The sequence below is a fragment of the Pleurodeles waltl genome, chromosome 6 (assembly GCF_031143425.1).
Source record: "Pleurodeles waltl isolate 20211129_DDA chromosome 6, aPleWal1.hap1.20221129, whole genome shotgun sequence".
Taxonomy (NCBI): Eukaryota; Metazoa; Chordata; class Amphibia; order Caudata; family Salamandridae; genus Pleurodeles; species Pleurodeles waltl.
This window is the reverse complement of record NC_090445.1, coordinates 932949452-932975808: the sequence shown is the minus strand read 5'-3', so window position 1 is coordinate 932975808 and position 26357 is coordinate 932949452. Positions and strand designations below refer to the sequence as shown.

The following is a 26357-nucleotide window of genomic DNA, read 5'->3' as shown; positions in this document are numbered from 1 at the left end:
ATTCTGACCCTGGCGGTAATTACCGCCATGGCGGAGGTCGGCGGTAGCACCGCCAACAGGCTGGCGGTGCTCCGCCGGGCATTCTGACCGCGGCGGTACAGCCGCGGCCAGAAGCAGAAAGCCGGCGGTGTACCGCCGACTTTCCGCTGCCCATGGGAATCCGCCATGGCGGCGCAGCTTGCTGCGCCGCCATGGGGATTCTGACAGCCCATACCGCCATCCTGTTCCTGGCGGTTCACCCGCCAGGAACAGGATGGCGGTATGGGGTGTTGTGGGGCCCCTGGGGGCCCCTGCAGTGCCCATGCCAATGGCATGGGCACTGCAGGGGCCCCTGTAAGAGGGCCCCACAAAGAATTTCAGTGTCTGCTTTGCAGACACTGAAATTCGCGACGGGTGCAACTGCACCCGTCGCACCTTCCCACTCCGCCGGCTCCATTCTGAGCCGGCTTCCTCGTGGGAAGGGTGTTTCCCGCTGGGCTGGCGGGCGGACTTTCGGCGGTCGCCCGCCAGCCCAGTGGGAAAGCCAGAATGACCGCTGCGGTCTTTTGACCGCGGAGCGGTCTTTCGTCGGGAACCGCTTGGCGGGCGGCGACCGCCGTCCGCCGCGGTCAGAATCACCCCCACTATTTGTTTGCTAGTATGGACAGAATGAAAAAAATTAAGTGTGGAAGGGTGCATCTAGGTGTCCCACTCCCACTGCCGAACCTCACAAGACAATGGGGGGCCCGGTGGGAACATTGTAATACAGTCTGGGGGATGCCACTGTCATTGTGGTGGCGGCCTCCCTACTGCTTTGGCGGTCACATGGTGGGACCACCAACGTCGTAATCAGGCCCTAAATCTAAGAGATAAGGGATGATAGTACTTCTTGTCTTGAACATATTGCCTGCTGCTTCCAAAGTCCACACCAGACTGAATACAGGAGAAATAAAAAACACAAGGAGCATATATAAATTGCAAGAAGGGTACTGAGCACTGATTTTGTTTCAAAATCCAGCAGATACAGAGTGATTAACCATAATTGATTTGTGTTCAGCAGTTTTCTCTGCTCTTCAGAAGAATAGTCAATGCCTTTTTGCAGACAGATTCCGAAGTAGGATTCTCATTTGGTGAAGCATTCCACAGGGGTGCACAAAGAATCCCTCAATCTTTTCTCAAATAGTTAGGACATTTTTTGAATATTTACAGTTGCATGATAACTCAATACTGGGATATCCCATTGGTGATTTCTTACTTGCAACAAAACAAAAGAAAGTCGTAAATTGGACACAATTACATTGTTAAATTATTTGGCCGGAAATGGACAGAAAGCATCCCCCTGTAGAATGCAATACTGTCAAAAATAAGTTTTCATTTGGGATACTAAATTGAGAATGGAATAAGGAAAGTGACTAAAAAATATATCTCTACAATTCTGAGAATGGAGAACCGAAGATGTTTCTAGGAATGGATAGCTACTCTCATCAGTGGATATCCAACTTTTCTCTGATTTCAGAGCTTCTACAGAGTCTGAGGTACAATGATGTTACTCATCTAGTTTCTTGGGATGATAAATGCATGCAACAGTTCCTAAAGCTGAGACAGTCATTATCTACAGTACCTTATACTAGGAATGCCGGACTACGAGAAAGAGTTTTATCTATTCTCTCATGAAAACGAAGGGTGAGCACCTTCTGTTTTCCCACAACAACAAGGTGATACAAAGAGGCTAAGTAAATAATTTTCTGCAACACTTGGTCTAGCAGCAGCAGCAGCTCTGCCTGGTTGGATGACAAATAATGCTGTCACAATTGTTCAGAGTGAGGCAATAGTGATGGGATACACACTGAGGGCCTGATTCACAAAGGTAAAGTTAGACTAAAGGGGTCATTCCGACCCTGGCGGTCCAACAGGCTGGCGGTGCTTCCAGGGCTATTCTGACCGCGGCGGTAAAGCAGCGGTCAGAAAAGGGGAACCGGCGGATTCCCGCCGGTTTTCCCCTGGCCCAGGGAATCCTCCATGGCGGCGCTGCCTGCAGCGCTGCCATGGGGATTCCGACCCCCTTCCCGCCACCCTGTTTCTGGCGGTTCTTACCGCCAGGAACAGGATGGCGGGAACGGGTGTCGTGGGGCCCCTGGCATGGGCAGTGCAGGGGCCCCCTAACAGGGCCCCACAAAGATTTTCACTGTCTGCTTAGCAAACAGTGAAAATCGCGACGGGTGCCACTGCACCCGTCGCACCCCTGCAACTCCGCCGGCTCCATTCGGAGCCGGCTTCCTCGTTGCAGGGGCTTTCCCGCTGGGCTGGCGGACGGCCTTTTGGCGGTCGCCCGCCGGCCCAGCGGGAAAGTTGGAATGGCCGCCGCAGTCTTTTGACCGCGGGGCGGTCATTCGGCGGTGACCGCATGGCGGGCGGCGACCGCCGCCCGCCGCGGTCAGAATGACCGCCTAAATCTCTAACTTTAGACCAAAAGTCTAACTTTACTTCTTTTCAGTATTCGCAAAGGGTCGTATGAGTAGTATCTTTACGACTATGGAGGTTCCCCACTCAGGGAGGGGGTTCCGCACTCAGGGTGGAGGTTCTGCACCCAGGGTGGAATCTTGGCAATCAGGGTGGAGGAAGTGTAATTTCATACACCTGCAGACAATTAATGCCACCTGCATCCCATGCACTACAAACCAAATAAAAGCAGCACACATCCAAGGGTTTGGTTTTGCTACACCCACACTTCACCTGCATGTTCTGCACTTTGCCCTGATACATGTTGGGAGGAAGAAAAACTACAGTAAGGAGGAGACCAATATGATAGTAACTTTTGTAATGAGGAACTACAAAAAACAGCATGGTCTACTTCCATACCTCAGTAGTAAAACACAAAAGGCAGCCCTATGGCAGCAGTTGGCTATTGCACTCAGTGCATTTGGGGGAGGATGTTTGGTCCATGGCAGACATCAAAAAGAAGTGGCAGGATGAGAGGTGGCAGATGAAAGAGTAGTTCACTAGGACAGAGGTGTCAGAGCTCTTTCTGGTACACAAACTAGAACCTTTATCCATATCACCCCACCCCACTTGAGAAGGAGGTCCTCTCCACCATGTACCCCCACCTGCTGCATGGGCTGCATGTGAATGATGACCTTAATGTGGTGCCAGATAATATGTGTTAATTTAAACAATGAATTAAAATGATAACGGTATATGATAAACTGCAAATGTGACTATGGAAGTCAGTTCAGGTTTGTGCAAATATTCATTGTAAGTTAGGCTCTTGTGTCTCATTTTATCTATCAGACTACAAGTCCCAGAATCCTTTGTGACGGAAATGTAAATTTCCAATTTCTTATTCACAAACAGTGGCCCATCACTGCTGTTGATTTCATCTTACACTTTCATATGGCACTGTGAAATGTTCCTGAATTAGTTGACATCAGATATGTCTTGTAATTATACTTGAGTAAATATGTGAAAAGGTATACATACTCATCATTTGTTGTTATTGTCTGTTGACTTCTTTTTATTTCCACATATAGCCAGAGTATATTTACCCAGTGGAGCAGAGGTTCCTGCACTTGCAGGGAGACAACATCATGGGACAGATCAATTCATACCATCAGTACAAACTGGTATGTTAATATTGTCAGAAGAGCGACCCAGTTACTAAATTGTGATCAGACAACCCATAGATAGATTACATAGAATCCATCAATAGTCTCACACATTTGAACTGAAGAAGGATATGCTGTTCATTACATGTGTCAAATAGAATGTAAACTAAATAAACTCATGGAATTTTAAGACCTGTGACGTTGGCCACAAAAACACATACTACAGCTATCTCTGCTCCACATAAAGGTGTGACAGTCAGGCTCCACACACTGGGACGATGGTATACCTAGGCAAGTACACTTAAACATTACTTTATTGAAGGCTCATAGTCTTAGAGTTTGGATGATATGTCAGCTGAAAGTAGTGTGTGTCTAATATCCGTGTTGCCACTTATCTCCATATGGTCATATATGGCTCATAAAAGGATATTACTTCATAACATGTTGGCTAATGAAAGGATGACTCTACACTTGATTTTAAAACAATATGGTATGTACCAAATTGCTTATATTGTCTCATCTAAAGAAGAGTAGCCACAACTGTGTTGAAAGTGTATACCTACGACATATACATGTAAAATGATTCACACCATCCTTTGTAATGATATATGGATATGTGTGGTACATTATAGCTGCTGTCAGTACTTCATCAGTTAAACAAAGTATTTCATCCAGGGATTTGGAACACATTCTGTCTGGAGCAGTTAGACCCACTACCATCCGTCCATCAGGAACGTGGGCCATATAGGTGTTGTGAACTATTGATTCCCAAATAGTGCACAATAACTAAATTCTTGTGAAAAAATAGCAGAAGTTGCCACTTTTTTGAAGCTTTTGATGTTGGTGTGTTATATGTTCCCAACATAATCAGTTATGCTTGTAGTAGATTTGTATGCTCACATATAATTCATGATGTACATTAAATATGGGGTCATGTCCTTCTGAAGCTGCTGGATTGAGGACCATGTCTTCCACCACACAATCAAGGAGCCAGGTTCAGCAGCTGACATCATGGGGGAATATGAATACCACACAGAGCTGTGACTGGTGCTGGTGAGCTTGATTTTGCATTGCACATCTGCATTGAAAACCTCAATGCAACAGTGTGAGCTGTCCCATATAGGGTTAGACATACAAACCAGGTCACATGTGGAGCATCAGCCCTTGTGTTGTAGTACATGATAAAAAAATGTGCAACCTCTTTTAGATGTTGAGTTCAATGAGTCGCTTGATGAAGCTGAACCGTCTACAACGGGGAGGCGGCAGGTAATCCAAGGAGAGAACCCGATCCCACTCCAAGCAGCAATGTCAGCAGCCAGCACTGCTCAAGAAGAGAAGGATGAGGAGGAAGAAGATAGGGATGAAGAAATGAACAGGTACTGCTCGTGGAGGAGGACCTGGATTTCCAGTGGTGCATTGTTGGCCCACTAGCAAATACTGAAGCCTACATCAATCTGACCAGCATTGTGCCTCCCACTTCACCTCTGAGGATTGGCCATTCCTAGCAGTTATCCAACCAGCTATAGCATCCCCCTACCCCAACATTACAGTCACCTCCTCACAGCCCTCACGTCCAAGGTACAAGTCTCCTATACACTCCTCCCATTATAGTGCATCCCAGGCCTTCTCTGAGGCATCAGAGGGACCTATCACCCCTGGTGAGGAGCAGATATCCCCCTAGCCACCAATCTCCTCGCCACAGCCCTCCATGTGCCACCCCTCCCTGCGATGGTAGACCCAATGTTCATATCAGAGGCTGTCCCATGTGGATGGAGTTGGCAGATGGTTTTGGTGGCCAGTGGGAGAATACATTTTTCAAACAACAGGTTGATGTTAGGCAGGACATTTGTGCCATAGGGGTTACTCTGTCTGACATTTCAAACTTACTACAGGAAATCTTTCGGTTGACTGACAGATAGACCTGTGTCTTGAACAGGATTGATACATTTAGCCAAGACATGTCAAGGGGGCAAAATGGTATCATATTAATCTATAGGGAAGAGAGTGCAAGTTACCATGCCTTGGCCATGAAAATGATGAAGGGCATGTTGAAACTGGTTCAAAGTCTTCCTTCATGGTCAAAACATGTAGGGTGACCCAACCCACCTATCTGTACAACACCCCATCCAGCCACCTGTACTACAACATGCACAGGTGCCCTCACACCTGCACAGCCGTCCCATGCTCATGCCCCCTTCACAGTCAAGTCTTCCCTTTACAGGCATGCATGCACATACCCCCTACCAAGTCACATCCCCCACCCATACAGGTACCCTCACCCCCTATGCAGGCACACCCACCACATGTACAGACATATGCACCACACTCAGTCATACATCAGCACCAACACTGTAAACCTTCATACTCACAGAGATTCTCACCACTACAACTGTGAAGTCGTAAGAGAGATCCCCCAAGATCACTGCAAAATATAAATACTCTCAATATTTGTAAATAAAAAGTTATTTTTCACAATTCAGCACTGAGTCAAATAATAGTTGATGATGGTCAATTGGTTACTGTTGTAAGCCATTGATGTGACAATAAATGTGTGTGTGAGTAAGACATGTAAATTGACAGGACCACCTCTGTAACAAGGTATCATGTTAAATGCATGGGTAAACCATACTGTGAATCCAGCATTCATAATGAAAAATGTAAGACAGAGATGGTGTTCAAGAAAAATATAGTTATTGTAGAAAAAAAATTATATTAAAATAACTTAACAATAGAAAGGGAGAAAGGAAATCAAATAACATCTTCTGACAGAATGGACAAGGGAACTTGGAGGGAGTTTGGCAAAATAGATAAAACCTGTTAGGAAGTGTCAGGGTTACCAGTCTATTTACAAGGGGTAAAAGAAATGTCCACGGTCCAAACATTGTCCAGTCACTAGCCAACTCACTGTCATTCTTCACCACAATTTTCATATCCTCTGCTCGTGTTGACTCTCTTTACCTGGCTGATGCAGGAACAGACACCCCACAGGAGTGAAACATGAGAGGTAGCAGGGGAAAGAGAGAGGGAAGAAATACTTGGGAATACAACAATAGTGGGCTGGGTGGGATGTTGGGCCAATTCAGACCATATGGATTCACCCAAGGAAGTGATGGAGTAAGTAAGGTTGTAAAAATGTCCGCACTATGCCTCTCGGAACATGTGTATCTCATGCTTCAGCTCCTGGAAGCCCTGAGAGATCCCAGTCCTCACATCTTCACATGGCATCATCACTTCCTGGAATGCAGCCACAGGAGTAACAACACACGGAGTGGTTTAGGTTGAACATGAGGGGTATTGAGTGTCAGGGGTAGATGCCTCCCTCAGGTCAACTGGGCAGGCACTTGGAGGGGGAGTAATGGCAGGGGGTACAACTGGAGGCCCAGATTGACAAGAGTTAGGGAGCAGTCTGTGGCAGGCCCAGATAGTGTTGGGGCCTTCTCCAGGGACACCATTTCCATATCAATTTATGTTGGCCAAGGAGGGACCTACATTCTTCTCCCCCATGGCTGGTGGTGTCCCTTTCAACATCCCCCCCCTTCAGTGTCCTCAGCCTCCACTTGATCTGATAATGCTGATGGTGTTGGCTTGGTCTGGGTGGACACACTACCTCTGCCTGCTTCTTGGTTTCCCTCTCACTGGTGGTATCCGGAGGACATGCCTGCGGGCTAGTCATGGATCTCTTTTTTTTGTGTTATAATTTTTTATTAATGGTAAGAACACGGATTGATACAGCGTTAATGGACAAAGGATGATAATTCCTGTACATTGTAGTTCGGAAGCCGTCCAAACCTCGTCTCATATGGAACAGGGTAGACCAGATACATTCAACAGCATTTATAAACAGTTATTAAAAGACGATGATGGTTGGAAGGATAAATATTAATAATGATGGGGGGACAGGTACAATAGGGGTGGGGGCAGGTAGGGGGCACAGGTCGTGGGGCATTATGCTACTAAAGATGACATCTGGCACTATGTTTAGGGGATCAGTGTATTTGTAGTGTCCGCAATGCACTCGCGGGCAGTATGGAGACAGGAGACTTCTTTCGGTATTGCGGCTGCGTCTCACAGAGACCCGCGATTAAAGGTATGGGTTGCAGAAGGAGAAAGCGAGACGGGGGTGGGTTGTCAACTGCAAAGGATGTCTGGCAAGGCTGCGCATGATTGTACCGCTTAGGCGCCGCTCCAGAGAGGGAGGGGGGTGCGGGAACCTGAGGAGGGTCTGGACAAGGGGAGGGTGGGTAGGTCAGGGAGCAGGTTTGCGAGTGAGATGATAGGGTGGGGATACATGCAGGAAGAACCGTTCCCAGACCAGAAACTATCTCATGAGGTAAACTGAAGGGTAATGAAGTAGTGCTGTAGCTCTGCGTCGCCCCTGGAGAGATACTCACTAAGGTCTTTGCGGTGTCAAGGGAGACAGCCTTTCTTGCCTGGAGAGGGGGGATAGAAGCGGAGAAAGGAGATAAAAAAAGGTGGGGGATAAGTGAGATAGAGAGAGAAGAGGGGGACTGGTGTCAGAGAGACAGAAGAGAACAAAGTAGGGGGGAGATGGGGGAGAGGGGGAAAAGGAAAGAGGGGGGAGGGGCTAAGTGGCTGGTGACAGGGTCCCCAGAGTGACAGGCCTAAATCAGCCCTAAGTAACTCCACCTTCTGGGTGAAGGGGGGGAGGGGAGGGAGAGGTGGAAGATGCTGATGTGGGCCCAAAGACAGAAAGAGAGAGGGAGAGAGAGAGGAAGAGGAAGAGAGGTATCTGGAACGTGGGAGGGGGTGTATGATGAAAGAAGCTAACTGCAGGCCGGATGTGGTGGGGCTTCCGCAAGGAAGGGGGCCCATATCCAAGCAAATAGATCAGCCTGGTCCTGGAGGTTATAAATGATTCTCTCGGCGACCGCCGTCCGCCGCGGTCAGAATCACCCCCACTATTTGTTTGCTAGTATGGACAGAATGAAAAAAATTAAGTGTGGAAGGGTGCATCTAGGTGTCCCACTCTCACTGCCGAACCTCACAAGACAATGTTCCCTCTGGGGAGCCCGGTGGGAACATTGTAATACAGTCTGGGGGATGCCACTGTCATTGTGGTGGCGGCCTCCCTACTGCTTTGGCGGTCACATGGTGGGACCACCAACGTCGTAATCAGGCCCTAAATCTAAGAGATAAGGGATGATAGTACTTCTTGTCTTGAACATATTGCCTGCTGCTTCCAAAGTCCACACCAGACTGAATACAGGAGAAATAAAAAACACAAGGAGCATATATAAATTGCAAGAAGGGTACTGAGCACTGATTTTGTTTCAAAATCCAGCAGATACAGAGTGATTAACCATAATTGATTTGTGTTCAGCAGTTTTCTCTGCTCTTCAGAAGAATAGTCAATGCCTTTTTGCAGACAGATTCCAAAGTAGGATTCTCATTTGGTGAAGCATTCCACAGGGGTGCACAAAGAATCCCTCAATCTTTTCTCAAATAGTTAGGACATTTTTTGAATATTTACAGTTGCATGATAACTCAATACTGGGATATCCCATTGGTGATTTCTTACTTGCAACAAAACAAAAGAAAGTCGTAAATTGGACACAATTACATTGTTAAATTATTTGGCCAGAAATGGACAGAAAGCATCCCCCTGTAGAATGCAATACTGTCAAAAATAAGTTTTCATTTGGGATACTAAATTGAGAATGGAATAAGGAAAGTGACTAAAAAATATATCTCTACAATTCTGAGAATGGAGAACCGAAGATGTTTCTAGGAATGGATAGCTACTCTCATCAGTGGATATCCAACTTTTCTCTGATTTCAGAGCTTCTACAGAGTCTGAGGTACAATGATGTTACTCATCTAGTTTCTTGGGATGATAAATGCATGCAACAGTTCCTAAAGCTGAGACAGTCATTATCTACAGTACCTTATACTAGGAATGCCGGACTACGAGAAAGAGTTTTATCTATTCTCTCATGAAAACGAAGGGTGAGCACCTTCTGTTTTCCCACAACAACAAGGTGATACAAAGAGGCTAAGTAAATAATTTTCTGCAACACTTGGTCTAGCAGCAGCAGCAGCTCTGCCTGGTTGGATGACAAATAATGCTGTCACAATTGTTCAGAGTGAGGCAATAGTGATGGGATACACACTGAGGGCCTGATTCACAAAGGTAAAGTTAGACTAAAGGGGTCATTCCGACCCTGGCGGTCCAACAGGCTGGCGGTGCTTCCAGGGCTATTCTGACCGCGGCGGTAAAGCAGCGGTCAGAAAAGGGGAACCGTTTTCCCCTGGCCAAGGGAATCCTCCATGGCGGCGCTGCCTGCAGCGCCGCCATGGGGATTCCGACCCCCTTCACGCCACCCTGTTTCTGGCGGTTCTTACCGCCAGGAACAGGATGGCGGGAACGGGTGTCGTGGGGCCCCTGGGGGCCCCTGCACTGCCCATGCCACTGGCATGGGCAGTGCAGGGGCCCCCTAACAGGGCCCCACAAAGATTTTCACTGTCTGCTTAGCAAACAGTGAAAATCGCGACGGGTGCCACTGCACCCGTCGCACCCCTGCAACTCCGCCGGCTCCATTCGGAGCCGGCTTCCTCGTTGCAGGGGCTTTCCCGCTGGGCTGGCGGGCGGCCTTTTGGCGGTCGCCCGCCGGCCCAGCGGGAAAGTTGGAATGGCCGCCGCAGTCTTTTGACCGCGGGGCGGTCATTCGGCGGTGACCGCATGGCGGGCGGCGACCGCCGCCCGCCGCGGTCAGAATGACCGCCTAAATCTCTAACTTTAGACCAAAAGTCTAACTTTACTTCTTTTCAGTATTCGCAAAGGGTCGTATGAGTAGTATCTTTACGACTATGGAGGTTCCCCACTCAGGGAGGGGGTTCCGCACTCAGGGTGGAGGTTCTGCACCCAGGGTGGAATCTTGGCAATCAGGGTGGAGGAAGTGTAATTTCATACACCTGCAGACAATTGATGCCACCTGCATCCCATGCACTACAAACCAAATAAAAGCAGCACACATCCAAGGGTTTGGTTTTGCTACACCCACACTTCACCTGCATGTTCTGCACTTTGCCCTGATACATGTTGGGAGGAAGAAAAACTACAGTAAGGAGGAGACCAATATGATAGTAACTTTTGTAATGAGGAACTACAAAAAACAGCATGGTCTACTTCCATACCTCAGTAGTAAAACACAAAAGGCAGCCCTATGGCAGCAGTTGGCTATTGCACTCAGTGCATTTGGGGGAGGATGTTTGGTCCATGGCAGACATCAAAAAGAAGTGGCAGGATGAGAGGTGGCAGATGAAAGAGTAGTTCACTAGGACAGAGGTGTCAGAGCTCTTTCTGGTACACAAACTGGAACCTTTATCCATATCACCCCACCCCACTTGAGAAGGAGGTCCTTTCCACCATGTACCCCCACCTGCTGCATGGGCTGCATGTGAATGATGACCTTAATGTGGTGCCAGATAATATGTGTTAATTTAAACAATGAATTAAAATGATAACTGTATATGATAAACTGCAAATGTGACTATGGAAGTCAGTTCAGGTTTGTGCAAATATTCATTGTAAGTTAGGCTCTTGTGTCTCATTTTATCTATCAGACTACAAGTCCCAGAATCCTTTGTGACGGAAATGTAAATTTCCAATTTCTTATTCACAAACAGTGGCCCATCACTGCTGTTGATTTCATCTTACACTTTCATATGGCACTGTGAAATGTTCCTGAATTAGTTGACATCAGATATGTCTTGTAATTATACTTGAGTAAATATGTGAAAAGGTATACATACTCATCATTTGTTGTTATTGTCTGTTGACTTCTTTTTATTTCCACATATAGCCAGAGTATATTTACCCAGTGGAGCAGAGGTTCCTGCACTTGCAGGGAGACAACATCATGGGACAGATCAATTCATACCATCAGTACAAACTGGTATGTTAATATTGTCAGAAGAGCGACCCAGTTACTAAATTGTGATCAGACAACCCATAGATAGATTACATAGAATCCATCAATAGTCTCACACATTTGAACTGAAGAAGGATATGCTGTTCATTACATGTGTCAAATAGAATGTAAACTAAATAAACTCATGGAATTTTAAGACCTGTGACGTTGGCCACAAAAACACATACTACAGCTATCTCTGCTCCACATAAAGGTGTGACAGTCAGGCTCCACACACTGGGACGATGGTATACCTAGGCAAGTACACTTAAACATTACTTTATTGAAGGCTCATAGTCTTAGAGTTTGGATGATATGTCAGCTGAAAGTAGTGTGTGTCTAATATCCGTGTTGCCACTTATCTCCATATGGTCATATATGGCTCATAAAAGGATATTACTTCATAACATGTTGGCTAATGAAAGGATGACTCTACACTTGATTTTAAAACAATATGGTATGTACCAAATTGCTTATATTGTCTCATCTAAAGAAGAGTAGCCACGACTGTGTTGAAAGTGTATACCTACGACATATACATGTAAAATGATTCACACCATCCTTTGTAATGATATATGGATATGTGTGGTACATTATAGCTGCTGTCAGTACTTCATCAGTTAAACAAAGTATTTCATCCAGGGATTTGGAACACATTCTGTCTGGAGCAGTTAGACCCACTACCATCCGTCCATCAGGAACGTGGGCCATATAGGTGTTGTGAACTATTGATTCCCAAATAGTGCACAATAAGAAATGAACAGGTACTGCTCGTGGAGGAGGACCTGGATTTCCAGTGGTGCATTGTTGGCCACTAGCAAATACTGAAGCCTACATCAATCTGACCAGCATTGTGCCTCCCATTTCACCTCTGAGGATTGGCCATTCCTAGCAGTTATCCAACCAGCTATAGCATCCCCCTACCCCAACATTACAGTCACCTCCTCACAGCCCTCACGTTCAAGGTACAAGTCTCCTATACACTCCTCCCATTATAGTGCATCCCAGGCCTTCTCTGAGGCATCAGAGGGACCTATCACCCCTGGTGAGGAGCAGATATCCCCCTAGCCACCAATCTCCTTGCCACAGCCCTCCATGTGCCACCCCTCCCTGCGATGGTAGACCCAATGTTCATATCAGAGGCTGTCCCATGTGGATGGAGTTGGCAGATGGTTTTGGTGGCCAGTGGGAGAATACATTTTTCAAACAACAGGTTGATGTTAGGCAGGACATTTGTGCCATAGGGGTTACTCTGTCTGACATTTCAAACTTACTACAGGAAATCTTTCGGTTGACTGACAGATAGACCTGTGTCTTGAACAGGATTGATACATTTAGCCAAGACATGTCAAGGGGGCAAAATGGTATCATATTAATCTATAGGGAAGAGAGTGCAAGTTACCATGCCTTGGCCATGAAAATGATGAAGGGCATGTTGAAACTGGTTCAAAGTCTTCCTTCATGGTCAAAACATGTAGGGTGACCCAACCCACCTATCTGTACAACACCCCATCCAGCCACCTGTACTACAACATGCACAGGTGCCCTCACACCTGCACAGCCGTCCCATGCACATGCCCCCTTCACAGTCAAGTCTTCCCTTTACAGGCATGCATGCACATACCCCCTACCAAGTCACATCCCCCACCCATACAGGTACCCTCACCCCCTATGCAGGCACACCCACCACATGTACAGACATATGCACCACACTCAGTCATACATCAGCACCAACACTGTAAACCTTCATACTCACAGAGATTCTCACCACTACAACTGTGAAGTCGCAAGAGAGATCCCCCAAGATCACTGCAAAATATAAATACTCTCAATATTTGTAAATAAAAAGTTATTTTTCACAATTCAGCACTGAGTCAAATAATAGTTGATGATGGTCAATTGGTTACTGTTGTAAGCCATTGATGTGACAATAAATGTGTGTGTGAGTAAGACATGTAAATTGACAGGACCACCTCTGTAACAAGGTATCATGTTAAATGCATGGGTAAACCATACTGTGAATCCAGCATTCATAATGAAAAATGTAAGACAGAGATGGTGTTCAAGAAAAATATAGTTATTGTAGAAAAAAAATTATATTAAAAGAACTTAACAATAGAAAGGGAGAAAGGAAATCAAATAACATCTTCTGACAGAATGGACAAGGGAACTTGGAGGGAGTTTGGCAAAATAGATAAAACCTGTTAGGAAGTGTCAGGGTTACCAGTCTATTTACAAGGGGTAAAAGAAATGTCCACGGTCCAAACATTGTCCAGTCACTAGCCAACTCACTGTCCTTCTTCACCACAATTTTCATATCCTCTGCTCGTGTTGACTCTCTTTACCTGGCTGATGCAGGAACAGACACCCCACAGGAGTGTGAAACATGAGAGGTAGCAGGGGAAAGAGAGAGGGAAGACATACTTGGGAATACAACAATAGTGGGCTGGGTGGGATGTTGGGCCAAGGCAGACCATATGGATTCACCCAAGGATGTGATGGAGTAAGTAAGGTTGTAAAAATGTCCGCACTATGCCTCTCGGAACATGTGTATCTCATGCTTCAGCTCCTGGAAGCCCTGAGAGATCCCAGTCCTCACATCTTCACATGGCATCATCACTTCCTGGAATGCAGCCACAGGAGTAACAACACACGGAGTGGTTTAGGTTGAACATGAGGGGTATTGAGTGTCAGGGGTAGATGCCTCCCTCAGCTCAACTGGGCAGGCACTTGGAGGGGGAGTAATGGCAGGGGGTACAACTGGAGGCCCAGATTGACAAGAGTTAGGGAGCAGTCTGTGGCAGGCCCAGATAGTGTTGGGGCCTTCTCCAGGGACACCATTTCCATATCAAGTTATGTTGGCCAAGGAGGGACCTACATTCTTCTCCCCCATGGCTGGTGGTGTCCCTTTCAACATCCCCCCCCTTCAGTGTCCTCAGCCTCCACTTGATCTGATAATGCTGATGGTGTTGGCTTGGTCTGGGTGGACACACTACCTCTGCCTGCTTCTTGGTTTCCCTCTCACTGGTGGTATCCGGAGGACATGCCTGCGGGCTAGTCATGGATCTCTTTTTTTTGTGTTATAATTTTTTATTAATGGTAAGAACACGGATTGATACAGCGTTAATGGACAAAGGATGATAATTCCTGTACATTGTAGTTCGGAAGCCGTCCAAACCTCGTCTCATATGGAACAGGGTAGACCAGATACATTCAACAGCATTTATAAACAGTTATTAAAAGACGATGATGGTTGGAAGGATAAATATTAATAATGATGGGGGGACAGGTACAATAGGGGTGGGGGCAGGTAGGGGGCACAGGTCGTGGGGCATTATGCTACTAAAGATGACATCTGGCACTATGTTTAGGGGATCAGTGTATTTGTAGTGTCCGCAATGCACTCGCGGGCAGTATGGAGACAGGAGTCTTCTTTCGGTATTGCGGCTGCGTCTCACAGAGACCCGCGATTAAAGGTATGGGTTGCAGAAGGAGAAAGCGAGACGGGGTGGGTTGTCAACTGCAAAGGATGTCTGGCAAGGCTGCGCATGATTGTACCGCTTAGGCGCTGCTCCAGAGAGGGAGGGGGGTGCGGGAACCTGAGGAGGGTCTGGACAAGGGGAGGGTGGGTAGGTCAGGGAGCAGGTTTGCGAGTGAGATGATAGGGTGGGGACACATGCAGGAAGAACCGTTCCCAGACCAGAAACTATCTCATGAGGTAAACTGAAGGGTAATGAAGTAGTGCTGTAGCTCTGCGTCGCCCCTGGAGAGATACTCACTAAGGTCTTTGCGGTGTCAAGGGAGACAGCCTTTCTTGCCTGGAGAGGGGGGATAGAAGCGGAGAAAGGAGATAAAAAAAAGGTGGGGGATAAGTGAGATAGAGAGAGAAGAGGGGGACTGGTGTCAGAGAGACAGAAGAGAACAAAGTAGGGGGGAGATGGGGGAGAGGGGGAAAAGGAAAGAGGGGGGAGGGGCTAAGTGGATGGTGACAGGGTCCCCAGAGTGACAGGCCTAAATCAGCCCTAAGTAACTCCACCTTCTGGGTGAAGGGGGGGAGGGGAGGGAGAGGTGGAAGATGCTGATGTGGGCCCAAAGACAGAAAGAGAGAGGGAGAGAAAGAGGAAGAGAGGTATCTGGAACGTGGGAGGGGGTGTATGATGAAAGAAGCTAGCGGCAGGCCGGATGTGGTGGGGCTTCCGCAAGGAAGGGGGCCCATATCCAAGCAAATAGATCAGCCTGGTCCTGGAGGTTATAAATGATTCTCTCGGCGACCGCCGTCCGCCGCGGTCAGAATCACCCCCACTATTTGTTTGCTAGTATGGACAGAATGAAAAAAATTAAGTGTGGAAGGGTGCATCTAGGTGTCCCACTCTCACTGCCGAACCTCACAAGACAATGTTCCCTCTGGGGAGCCCAGTGGGAACATTGTAATACAGTCTGGGGGATGCCACTGTCATTGTGGTGGCGGCCTCCCTACTGCTTTGGCGGTCACATGGTGGGACCACCAACGTCGTAATCAGGCCCTAAATCTAAGAGATAAGGGATGATAGTACTTCTTGTCTTGAACATATTGCCTGCTGCTTCCAAAGTCCACACCAGACTGAATACAGGAGAAATAAAAAACACAAGGAGCATATATAAATTGCAAGAAGGGTACTGAGCACTGATTTTGTTTCAAAATCCAGCAGATACAGAGTGATTAACCATAATTGATTTGTGTTCAGCAGTTTTCTCTGCTCTTCAGAAGAATAGTCAATGCCTTTTTGCAGACAGATTCCAAAGTAGGATTCTCATTTGGTGAAGCATTCCACAGGGGTGCACAAAGAATCCCTCAATCTTTTCTCAAATAGTTAGGACATTTTTTGAATATTTACAGTTGCATGATAACTCAATACTGGGATATCCCATTGGTGATTTCTTACTTGCAACAAAACAAAAGAAAGTCGTAAATTGGACACAATTACATTGTTAAATTATTTGGCCGGAAATGGACAGAAAGCATCCCCCTGTAGAATGCAATACTGTCAAAAATAAGTTTTCATTTGGGATACTAAATTGAGAATGGAATAAGGAAAGTGACTAAAAAATATATCTCTACAATTCTGAGAATGGAGAACCGAAGATGTTTCTAGGAATGGATAGCTACTCTCATCAGTGGATATCCAACTTTTCTCTGATTTCAGAGCTTCTACAGAGTCTGAGGTACAATGATGTTACTCATCTAGTTTCTTGGGATGATAAATGCATGCAACAGTTCCTAAAGCTGAGACAGTCATTATCTACAGTACCTTATACTAGGAATGCCGGACTACGAGAAAGAGTTTTATCTATTCTCTCATGAAAACGAAGGGTGAGCACCTTCTGTTTTCCCACAACAACAAGGTGATACAAAGAGGCTAAGTAAATAATTTTCTGCAACACTTGGTCTAGCAGCAGCAGCAGCTCTGCCTGGTTGGATGACAAATAATGCTGTCACAATTGTTCAGAGTGAGGCAATAGTGATGGGATACACACTGAGGGCCTGATTCACAAAGGTAAAGTTAGACTAAAGGGGTCATTCCGACCCTGGCGGTCCAACAGGCTGGCGGTGCTTCCAGGGCTATTCTGACCGCGGCGGTAAAGCAGCGGTCAGAAAAGGGGAACCGTTTTCCCCTGGCCCAGGGAATCCTCCATGGCGGCGCTGCCTGCAGCGCCGCCATGGGGATTCCGACCCCCTTCCCGCCACCCTGTTTCTGGCGGTTCTTACCGCCAGGAACAGGATGGCGGGAACGGGTGTCGTGGGGCCCCTGGGGGCCCCTGCACTGCCCATGCCACTGGCATGGGCAGTGCAGGGGCCCCCTAACAGGGCCCCACAAAGATTTTCACTGTCTGCTTAGCAAACAGTGAAAATCGCGACGGGTGCCACTGCACCCGTCGCACCCCTGCAACTCCGCCGGCTCCATTCGGAGCCGGCTTCCTCGTTGCAGGGGCTTTCCCGCTGGGCTGGCGGGCGGCCTTTTGGCGGTCGCCCGCCGGCCCAGCGGGAAAGTTGGAATGGCCGCCGCAGTCTTTTGACCGCGGGGCGGTCATTCGGCGGTGACCGCATGGCGGGCGGCGACCGCTGCCCGCCGCGGTCAGAATGACCGCCTAAATCTCTAACTTTAGACCAAAAGTCTAACTTTACTTCTTTTCAGTATTCGCAAAGGGTCGTATGAGTAGTATCTTTACGACTATGGAGGTTCCCCACTCAGGGAGGGGGTTCCGCACTCAGGGTGGAGGTTCTGCACCCAGGGTGGAATCTTGGCAATCAGGGTGGAGGAAGTGTAATTTCATACACCTGCAGACAATTGATGCCACCTGCATCCCATGCACTACAAACCAAATAAAAGCAGCACACATCCAAGGGTTTGGTTTTGCTACACCCACACTTCACCTGCATGTTCTGCACTTTGCCCTGATACATGTTGGGAGGAAGAAAAACTACAGTAAGGAGGAGACCAATATGATAGTAACTTTTGTAATGAGGAACTACAAAAAACAGCATGGTCTACTTCCATACCTCAGTAGTAAAACACAAAAGGCAGCCCTATGGCAGCAGTTGGCTATTGCACTCAGTGCATTTGGGGGAGGATGTTTGGTCCATGGCAGACATCAAAAAGAAGTGGCAGGATGAGAGGTGGCAGATGAAAGAGTAGTTCACTAGGACAGAGGTGTCAGAGCTCTTTCTGGTACACAAACTGGAACCTTTATCCATATCACCCCACCCCACTTGAGAAGGAGGTCCTCTCCACCATGTACCCCCACCTGCTGCATGGGCTGCATGTGAATGATGACCTTAATGTGGTGCCAGATAATATGTGTTAATTTAAACAATGAATTAAAATGATAACTGTATATGATAAACTGCAAATGTGACTATGGAAGTCAGTTCAGGTTTGTGCAAATATTCATTGTAAATTAGGCTCTTGTGTCTCATTTTATCTATCAGACTACAAGTCCCAGAATCCTTTGTGACGGAAATGTAAATTTCCAATTTCTTATTCACAAACAGTGGCCCATCACTGCTGTTGATTTCATCTTACACTTTCATATGGCACTGTGAAATGTTCCTGAATTAGTTGACATCAGATATGTCTTGTAATTATACTTGAGTAAATATGTGAAAAGGTATACATACTCATCATTTGTTGTTATTGTCTGTTGACTTCTTTTTATTTCCACATATAGCCAGAGTATATTTACCCAGTGGAGCAGAGGTTCCTGCACTTGCAGGGAGACAACATCATGGGACAGATCAATTCATACCATCAGTACAAACTGGTATGTTAATATTGTCAGAAGAGCGACCCAGTTACTAAATTGTGATCAGACAACCCATAGATAGATTACATAGAATCCATCAATAGTCTCACACATTTGAACTGAAGAAGGATATGCTGTTCATTACATGTGTCAAATAGAATGTAAACTAAATAAACTCATGGAATTTTAAGACCTGTGACGTTGGCCACAAAAACACATACTACAGCTATCTCTGCTCCACATAAAGGTGTGACAGTCAGGCTCCACACACTGGGACGATGGTATACCTAGGCAAGTACACTTAAACATTACTTTATTGAAGGCTCATAGTCTTAGAGTTTGGATGATATGTCAGCTGAAAGTAGTGTGTGTCTAATATCCGTGTTGCCACTTATCTCCATATGGTCATATATGGCTCATAAAAGGATATTACTTCATAACATGTTGGCTAATGAAAGGATGACTCTACACTTGATTTTAAAACAATATGGTATGTACCAAATTGCTTATATTGTCTCATCTAAAGAAGAGTAGCCACGACTGTGTTGAAAGTGTATACCTACGACATATACATGTAAAATGATTCACACCATCCTTTGTAATGATATATGGATATGTGTGGTACATTATAGCTGCTGTCAGTACTTCATCAGTTAAACAAAGTATTTCATCCAGGGATTTGGAACACATTCTGTCTGGAGCAGTTAGACCCACTACCATCCGTCCATCAGGAACGTGGGCCATATAGGTGTTGTGAACTATTGATTCCCAAATAGTGCACAATAACTAAATTCTTGTGAAAAAATAGCAGAAGTTGCCACTTTTTTGAAGCTTTTGATGTTGGTGTGTTATATGTTCCCAACATAATCAGTTATGCTTGTAGTAGATTTGTATGCTCACATATAATTCATGATGTACATTAAATATGGGGTCATGTCCTTCTGAAGCTGCTGGAGTGAGGACCATGTCTTCCACCACACAATCAAGGAGCCAGGTTCAGCAGCTGACATCATGGGGGAATATGAATACCACACAGAGCTGTGACTGGTGCTGGTGAGCTTGATTTTGCATTGCACATCTGCATTGAAAACCTCAATGCAACAGTGTGAGCTGTCCCATATAGGGTTAGACATACAAACCAGGTCACATGTGGAGCATCAGCCCTTGTGTTGTAGTACATGATAAAAAAATGTGCAACCTCTTTTAGATGTTGAGTTCAATGAGTCGCTTGATGAAGCTGAACCGTCTACAACGGGGAGGCGGCAGGTAATCCAAGGAGAGAACCCGATCCCACTCCAAGCAGCAATGTCAGCAGCCAGCACTGCTCAAGAAGAGAAGGATGAGGAGGAAGAAGATAGGGATGAAGAAATGAACAGGTACTGCTCGTGGAGGAGGACCTGGATTTCCAGTGGTGCATTGTTGGCCCACTAGCAAATACTGAAGCCTACATCAATCTGACCAGCATTGTGCCTCCCACTTCACCTCTGAGGATTGGCCATTCCTAGCAGTTATCCAACCAGCTATAGCATCCCCCTACCCCAACATTACAGTCACCTCCTCACAGCCCTCACGTCCAAGGTACAAGTCTCCTATACACTCCTCCCATTATAGTGCATCCCAGGCCTTCTCTGAGGCATCAGAGGGACCTATCACCCCTGGTGAGGAGCAGATATCCCCCTAGCCACCAATCTCCTCGCCACAGCCCTCCATGTGCCACCCCTCCCTGCGATGGTAGACCCAATGTTCATATCAGAGGCTGTCCCATGTGGATGGAGTTGGCAGATGGTTTTGGTGGCCAGTGGGAGAATACATTTTTCAAACAACAGGTTGATGTTAGGCAGGACATTTGTGCCATAGGGGTTACTCTGTCTGACATTTCAAACTTTCTACAGGAAATCTTTCGGTTGACTGACAGATAGACCTGTGTCTTGAACAGGATTGATACATTTAGCCAAGACATGTCAAGGGGGCAAAATGGTATCATATTAATCTATAGGGAAGAGAGTGCAAGTTACCATGCCTTGGCCATGAAAATGATGAAGGGCATGTTGAAACTGGTTCAAAGTCTTCCTTCATGGTCAAAACATGTAGGGTGACCCAACCCACCTATCTGTACAACACCCCATCCAGCCACCTGTACTACAACATGCACAGGTGCCCTCACACCTGCACAGCCGTCCCATGCACATGCCCCCTTCACAGTCAAGTCTTCCCTTTACAGGCATGCATGCACATACCCCCTACCAAGTCACATCCCCCACCCATACAGGTACCCTCACCCCCTATGCAGGCACACCCACCACATGTACAGACATATGCACCACACTCAGTCATACATCAGCACCAACACTGTAAACCTTCATACTCACAGAGATTCTCACCACTACAACTGTGAAGTCGCAAGAGAGATCCCCCAAGATCACTGCAAAATATAAATACTCTCAATATTTGTAAATAAAAAGTTATTTTTCACAATTCAGTACTGAGTCAAATAATAGTTGATGATGGTCAATTGGTTACTGTTGTAAGCCATTGATGTGACAATAAATGTGTGTGTGAGTAAGACATGTAAATTGACAGGACCACCTCTGTAACAAGGTATCATGTTAAATGCATGGGTAAACCATACTGTGAATCCAGCATTCATAATGAAAAATGTAAGACAGAGATGGTGTTCAAGAAAAATATAGTTATTGTAGAAAAAAAATTATATTAAAAGAACTTAACAATAGAAAGGGAGAAAGGAAATCAAATAACATCTTCTGACAGAATGGACAAGGGAACTTGGAGGGAGTTTGGCAAAATAGATAAAACCTGTTAGGAAGTGTCAGGGTTACCAGTCTATTTACAAGGGGTAAAAGAAATGTCCACGGTCCAAACATTGTCCAGTCACTAGCCAACTCACTGTCATTCTTCACCACAATTTTCATATCCTCTGCTCATGTTGACTCTCTTTACCTGGCTGATGCAGGAACAGACACCCCACAGGAGTGTGAAACATGAGAGGTAGCAGGGGAAAGAGAGAGGGAAGACATACTTGGGAATACAACAATAGTGGGCTGGGTGGGATGTTGGGCCAAGGCAGACCATATGGATTCACCCAAGGAAGTGATGGAGTAAGTAAGGTTGTAAAAATGTCTGCACTATGCCTCTCGGAACATGTGTATCTCATGCTTCAGCTCCTGGAAGCCCTGAGAGATCCCAGTCCTCACATCTTCACATGGCATCATCACTTCCTGGAATGCAGCCACAGGAGTAACAACACACGGAGTGGTTTAGGTTGAACATGAGGGGTATTGAGTGTCAGGGGTAGATGCCTCCCTCTGCTCAACTGGGCAGGCACTTGGAGGGGGAGTAATGGCAGGGGGTACAACTGGAGGCCCAGATTGACAAGAGTTAGGGAGCAGTCTGTGGCAGGCCCAGATAGTGTTGGGGCCTTCTCCAGGGACACCATTTCCATATCAAGTTATGTTGGCCAAGGAGGGACCTACATTCTTCTCCCCCATGGCTGGTGGTGTCCCTTTCAACATCCCCCCCCTTCAGTGTCCTCAGCCTCCACTTGATCTGATAATGCTGATGGTGTTGGCTTGGTCTGGGTGGACACACTACCTCTGCCTGCTTCTTGGTTTCCCTCTCACTGGTGGTATCCGGAGGACATGCCTGCGGGCTAGTCATGGATCTCTTTTTTTTGTGTTATAATTTTTTATTAATGGTAAGAACACGGATTGATACAGCGTTAATGGACAAAGGATGATAATTCCTGTACATTGTAGTTCGGAAGCCGTCCAAACCTCGTCTCATATGGAACAGGGTAGACCAGATACATTCAACAGCATTTATAAACAGTTATTAAAAGACGATGATGGTTGGAAGGATAAATATTAATAATGATGGGGGGACAGGTACAATAGGGGTGGGGGCAGGTAGGGGGCACAGGTCGTGGGGCATTATGCTACTAAAGATGACATCTGGCACTATGTTTAGGGGATCAGTATATTTGTAGTGTCCGCAATGCACTCGCGGGCAGTATGGAGACAGGAGTCTTCTTTCGGTATTGCGGCTGCGTCTCACAGAGACCCGCGATTAAAGGTATGGGTTGCAGAAGGAGAAAGCGAGACGGGGTGGGTTGTCAACTGCAAAGGATGTCTGGCAAGGCTGCGCATGATTGTACCGCTTAGGCGCCGCTCCAGAGAGGGAGGGGGGTGCGGGAACCTGAGGAGGGTCTGGACAAGGGGAGGGTGGGTAGGTCAGGGAGCAGGTTTGCGAGTGAGATGATAGGGTGGGGACACATGCAGGAAGAACCGTTCCCAGACCAGAAACTATCTCATGAGGTAAACTGAAGGGTAATGAAGTAGTGCTGTAGCTCTGCGTCGCCCCTGGAGAGATACTCACTAAGGTCTTTGCGGTGTCAAGGGAGACAGCCTTTCTTGCCTGGAGAGGGGGGATAGAAGCGGAGAAAGGAGATAAAAAAAAGGTGGGGGATAAGTGAGATAGAGAGAGAAGAGGGGGACTGGTGTCAGAGAGACAGAAGAGAACAAAGTAGGGGGGAGATGGGGGAGAGGGGGAAAAGGAAAGAGGGGGAGGGGCTAAGTGGCTGGTGACAGGGTCCCCAGAGTGACAGGCCTAAATCAGCCCTAAGTAACTCCACCTTCTGGGTGAAGGGGGGGAGGGGAGGGAGAGGTGGAAGATGCTGATGTGGGCCCAAAGACAGAAAGAGAGAGGGAGAGAGAGGAAGAGGAAGAGAGGTATCTGGAACGTGGGAGGGGGTGTATGATGAAAGAAGCTAGCGGCAGGCCGGATGTGGTGGGGCTTCCGCAAGGAAGGGGGCCCATATCTAAGCAAATAGATCAGCCTGGTCCTGGAGGTTATAAATGATTCTCTCGGCGACCGCCGTCCGCCGCGGTCAGAATCAACCCCACTATTTGTTTTCTAGTATGGACAGAATGAAAAAAATTAAGTGTGGAAGGGTGCATCTAGGTGTCCCACTCCCACTGCCGAACCTCACAAGACAATGTTCCCTCTGGGGAGCCCGGTGGGAACATTGTAATACAGTCTGGGGGATGCCACTGTCATTGTGGTGGCGGCCTCCCTACTGCTTTGGCGGTCACATGGTGGGACCACCAACGTCGTAATCAGGCCCTAAATCTAAGAGATAAGGGATGATAGTACTTCTTGTATTGAACATATTGCCTGCTGCTTCCAAAGTCCACACCAGACTGAATACAGGAGAAATAAAAAACACAAGGAGCATATATAAATTGCAAGAAGGGTACTGAGCACTGATTTTGTTTCAAAATCCAGCAGATACAGAGTGATTAACCATAATTGATTTGTGTTCAGCAGTTTTCTCTGCTCTTCAGAAGAATAGTCAATGCCTTTTTGCAGACAGATTCCAAAGTAGGATTCTCATTTGGTGAAGCATTCCACAGGGGTGCACAAAGAATCCCTCAATCTTTTCTCAAATAGTTAGGACATTTTTTGAATATTTACAGTTGCATGATAACTCAATACTGGGATATCCCATTGGTGATTTCTTACTTGCAACAAAACAAAAGAAAGTCGTAAATTGGACACAATTACATTGTTAAATTATTTGGCCGGAAATGGACAGAAAGTATCCCCCTGTAGAATGCAATACTGTCAAAAATAAGTTTTCATTTGGGATACTAAATTGAGAATGGAATAAGGAAAGTGACTAAAAAATATATCTCTACAATTCTGAGAATGGAGAACCGAAGATGTTTCTATGAATGGATAGCTACTCTCATCAGTGGATATCCAACTTTTCTCTGATTTCAGAGCTTCTACAGAGTCTGAGGTACAATGATGTTACTCATCTAGTTTCTTGGGATGATAAATGCATGCAACAGTTCCTAAAGCTGAGACAGTCATTATCTACAGTACCTTATACTAGGAATGCCGGACTACGAGAAAGAGTTTTATCTATTCTCTCATGAAAACGAAGGGTGAGCACCTTCTGTTTTCCCACAACAACAAGGTGATACAAAGAGGCTAAGTAAATAATTTTCTGCAACACTTGGTCTAGCAGCAGCAGCAGCTCTGCCTGGTTGGATGACAAATAATGCTGTCACAATTTTTCAGAGTGAGGCAATAGTGATGGGATACACACTGAGGGCCTGATTCACAAAGGTAAAGTTAGACTAAAGGGGTCATTCCGACCCTGGCGGTCCAACAGGCTGGCGGTGCTTCCAGGGCTATTCTGACCGCGGCGGTAAAGCAGCGGTCAGAAAAGGGGAACCGGCGGTTTCCCGCCGGTTTTCCCCTGGCCCAGGGAATCCTCCATGGCGGCGCTGCCTGCAGCGCCGCCATGGGGATTCCAACCCCCTTCCCGCCACCCTGTTTCTGGCGGTTCTTACCGCCAGGAACAGGATGGCGGGAACGGGTGTCGTGGGGCCCCTGGGGGCCCCTGCACTGCCCATGCCACTGGCATGGGCAGTGCAGGGGCCCCCTAACAGGGCCCCACAAAGATTTTCACTGTCTGCTTAGCAAACAGTGAAAATCGCGACGGGTGCCACTGCACCCGTCGCACCCCTGCAACTCCGCCGGCTCCATTCGGAGCTGGCTTCCTCGTTGCAGGGGCTTTCCCGCTGGGCTGGCGGGCGGCCTTTTGGCGGTCGCCCGCCGGCCCAGCGGGAAAGTTGGAATGGCCGCCGCAGTCTTTTGACCGCGGGGCGGTCATTCGGCGGTGACCGCATGGCGGGCGGCAACCGCCGCCCGCCGCGGTCAGAATGACCGCCTAAATCTCTAACTTTAGACCAAAAGTCTAACTTTACTTCTTTTCAGTATTCGCAAAGGGTCGTATGAGTAGTATCTTTACGACTATGGAGGTTCCCCACTCAGGGAGGGGGTTCCGCACTCAGGGTGGAGGTTCTGCACCCAGGGTGGAATCTTGGCAATCAGGGTGGAGGAAGTGTAATTTCATACACCTGCAGACAATTGATGCCACCTGCATCCCATGCACTACAAACCAAATAAAAGCAGCACACATCCAAGGGTTTGGTTTTGCTACACCCACACTTCACCTGCATGTTCTGCACTTTGCCCTGATACATGTTGGGAGGAAGAAAAACTACAGTAAGGAGGAGACCAATATGATAGTAACTTTTGTAATGAGGAACTACAAAAAACAGCATGGTCTACTTCCATACCTCAGTAGTAAAACACAAAAGGCAGCCCTATGGCAGCAGTTGGCTATTGCACTCAGTGCATTTGGGGGAGGATGTTTGGTCCATGGCAGACATCAAAAAGAAGTGGCAGGATGAGAGGTGGCAGATGAAAGAGTAGTTCACTAGGACAGAGGTGTCAGAGCTCTTTCTGGTACACAAACTGGAACCTTTATCCATATCACCCCACCCCACTTGAGAAGGAGGTCCTTTCCACCATGTACCCCCACCTGCTGCATGGGCTGCATGTGAATGATGACCTTAATGTGGTGCCAGATAATATGTGTTAATTTAAACAATGAATTAAAATGATAACTGTATATGATAAACTGCAAATGTGACTATGGAAGTCAGTTCAGGTTTGTGCAAATATTCATTGT

At 46.9% G+C, this 26357-nt stretch overlaps 1 protein-coding gene across 1 annotated transcript in view; it reads left to right on the top strand.

The window, feature by feature from the left end:
* Positions 1 to 26357, top strand: part of LOC138301718 (submandibular gland secretory Glx-rich protein CA-like) — a 55788-nt gene that overhangs the window by 25198 nt on the left and 4233 nt on the right. The window contains exons 2-5 of the mRNA XM_069242232.1: positions 4789 to 4957; positions 7353 to 7444; positions 20001 to 20169; positions 22567 to 22658. Coding sequence (XP_069098333.1) covers positions 4789 to 4957; positions 7353 to 7444; positions 20001 to 20169; positions 22567 to 22658 — 522 coding nt within the window. The remainder of the gene's footprint in view (positions 1 to 4788; positions 4958 to 7352; positions 7445 to 20000; positions 20170 to 22566; positions 22659 to 26357) is intronic.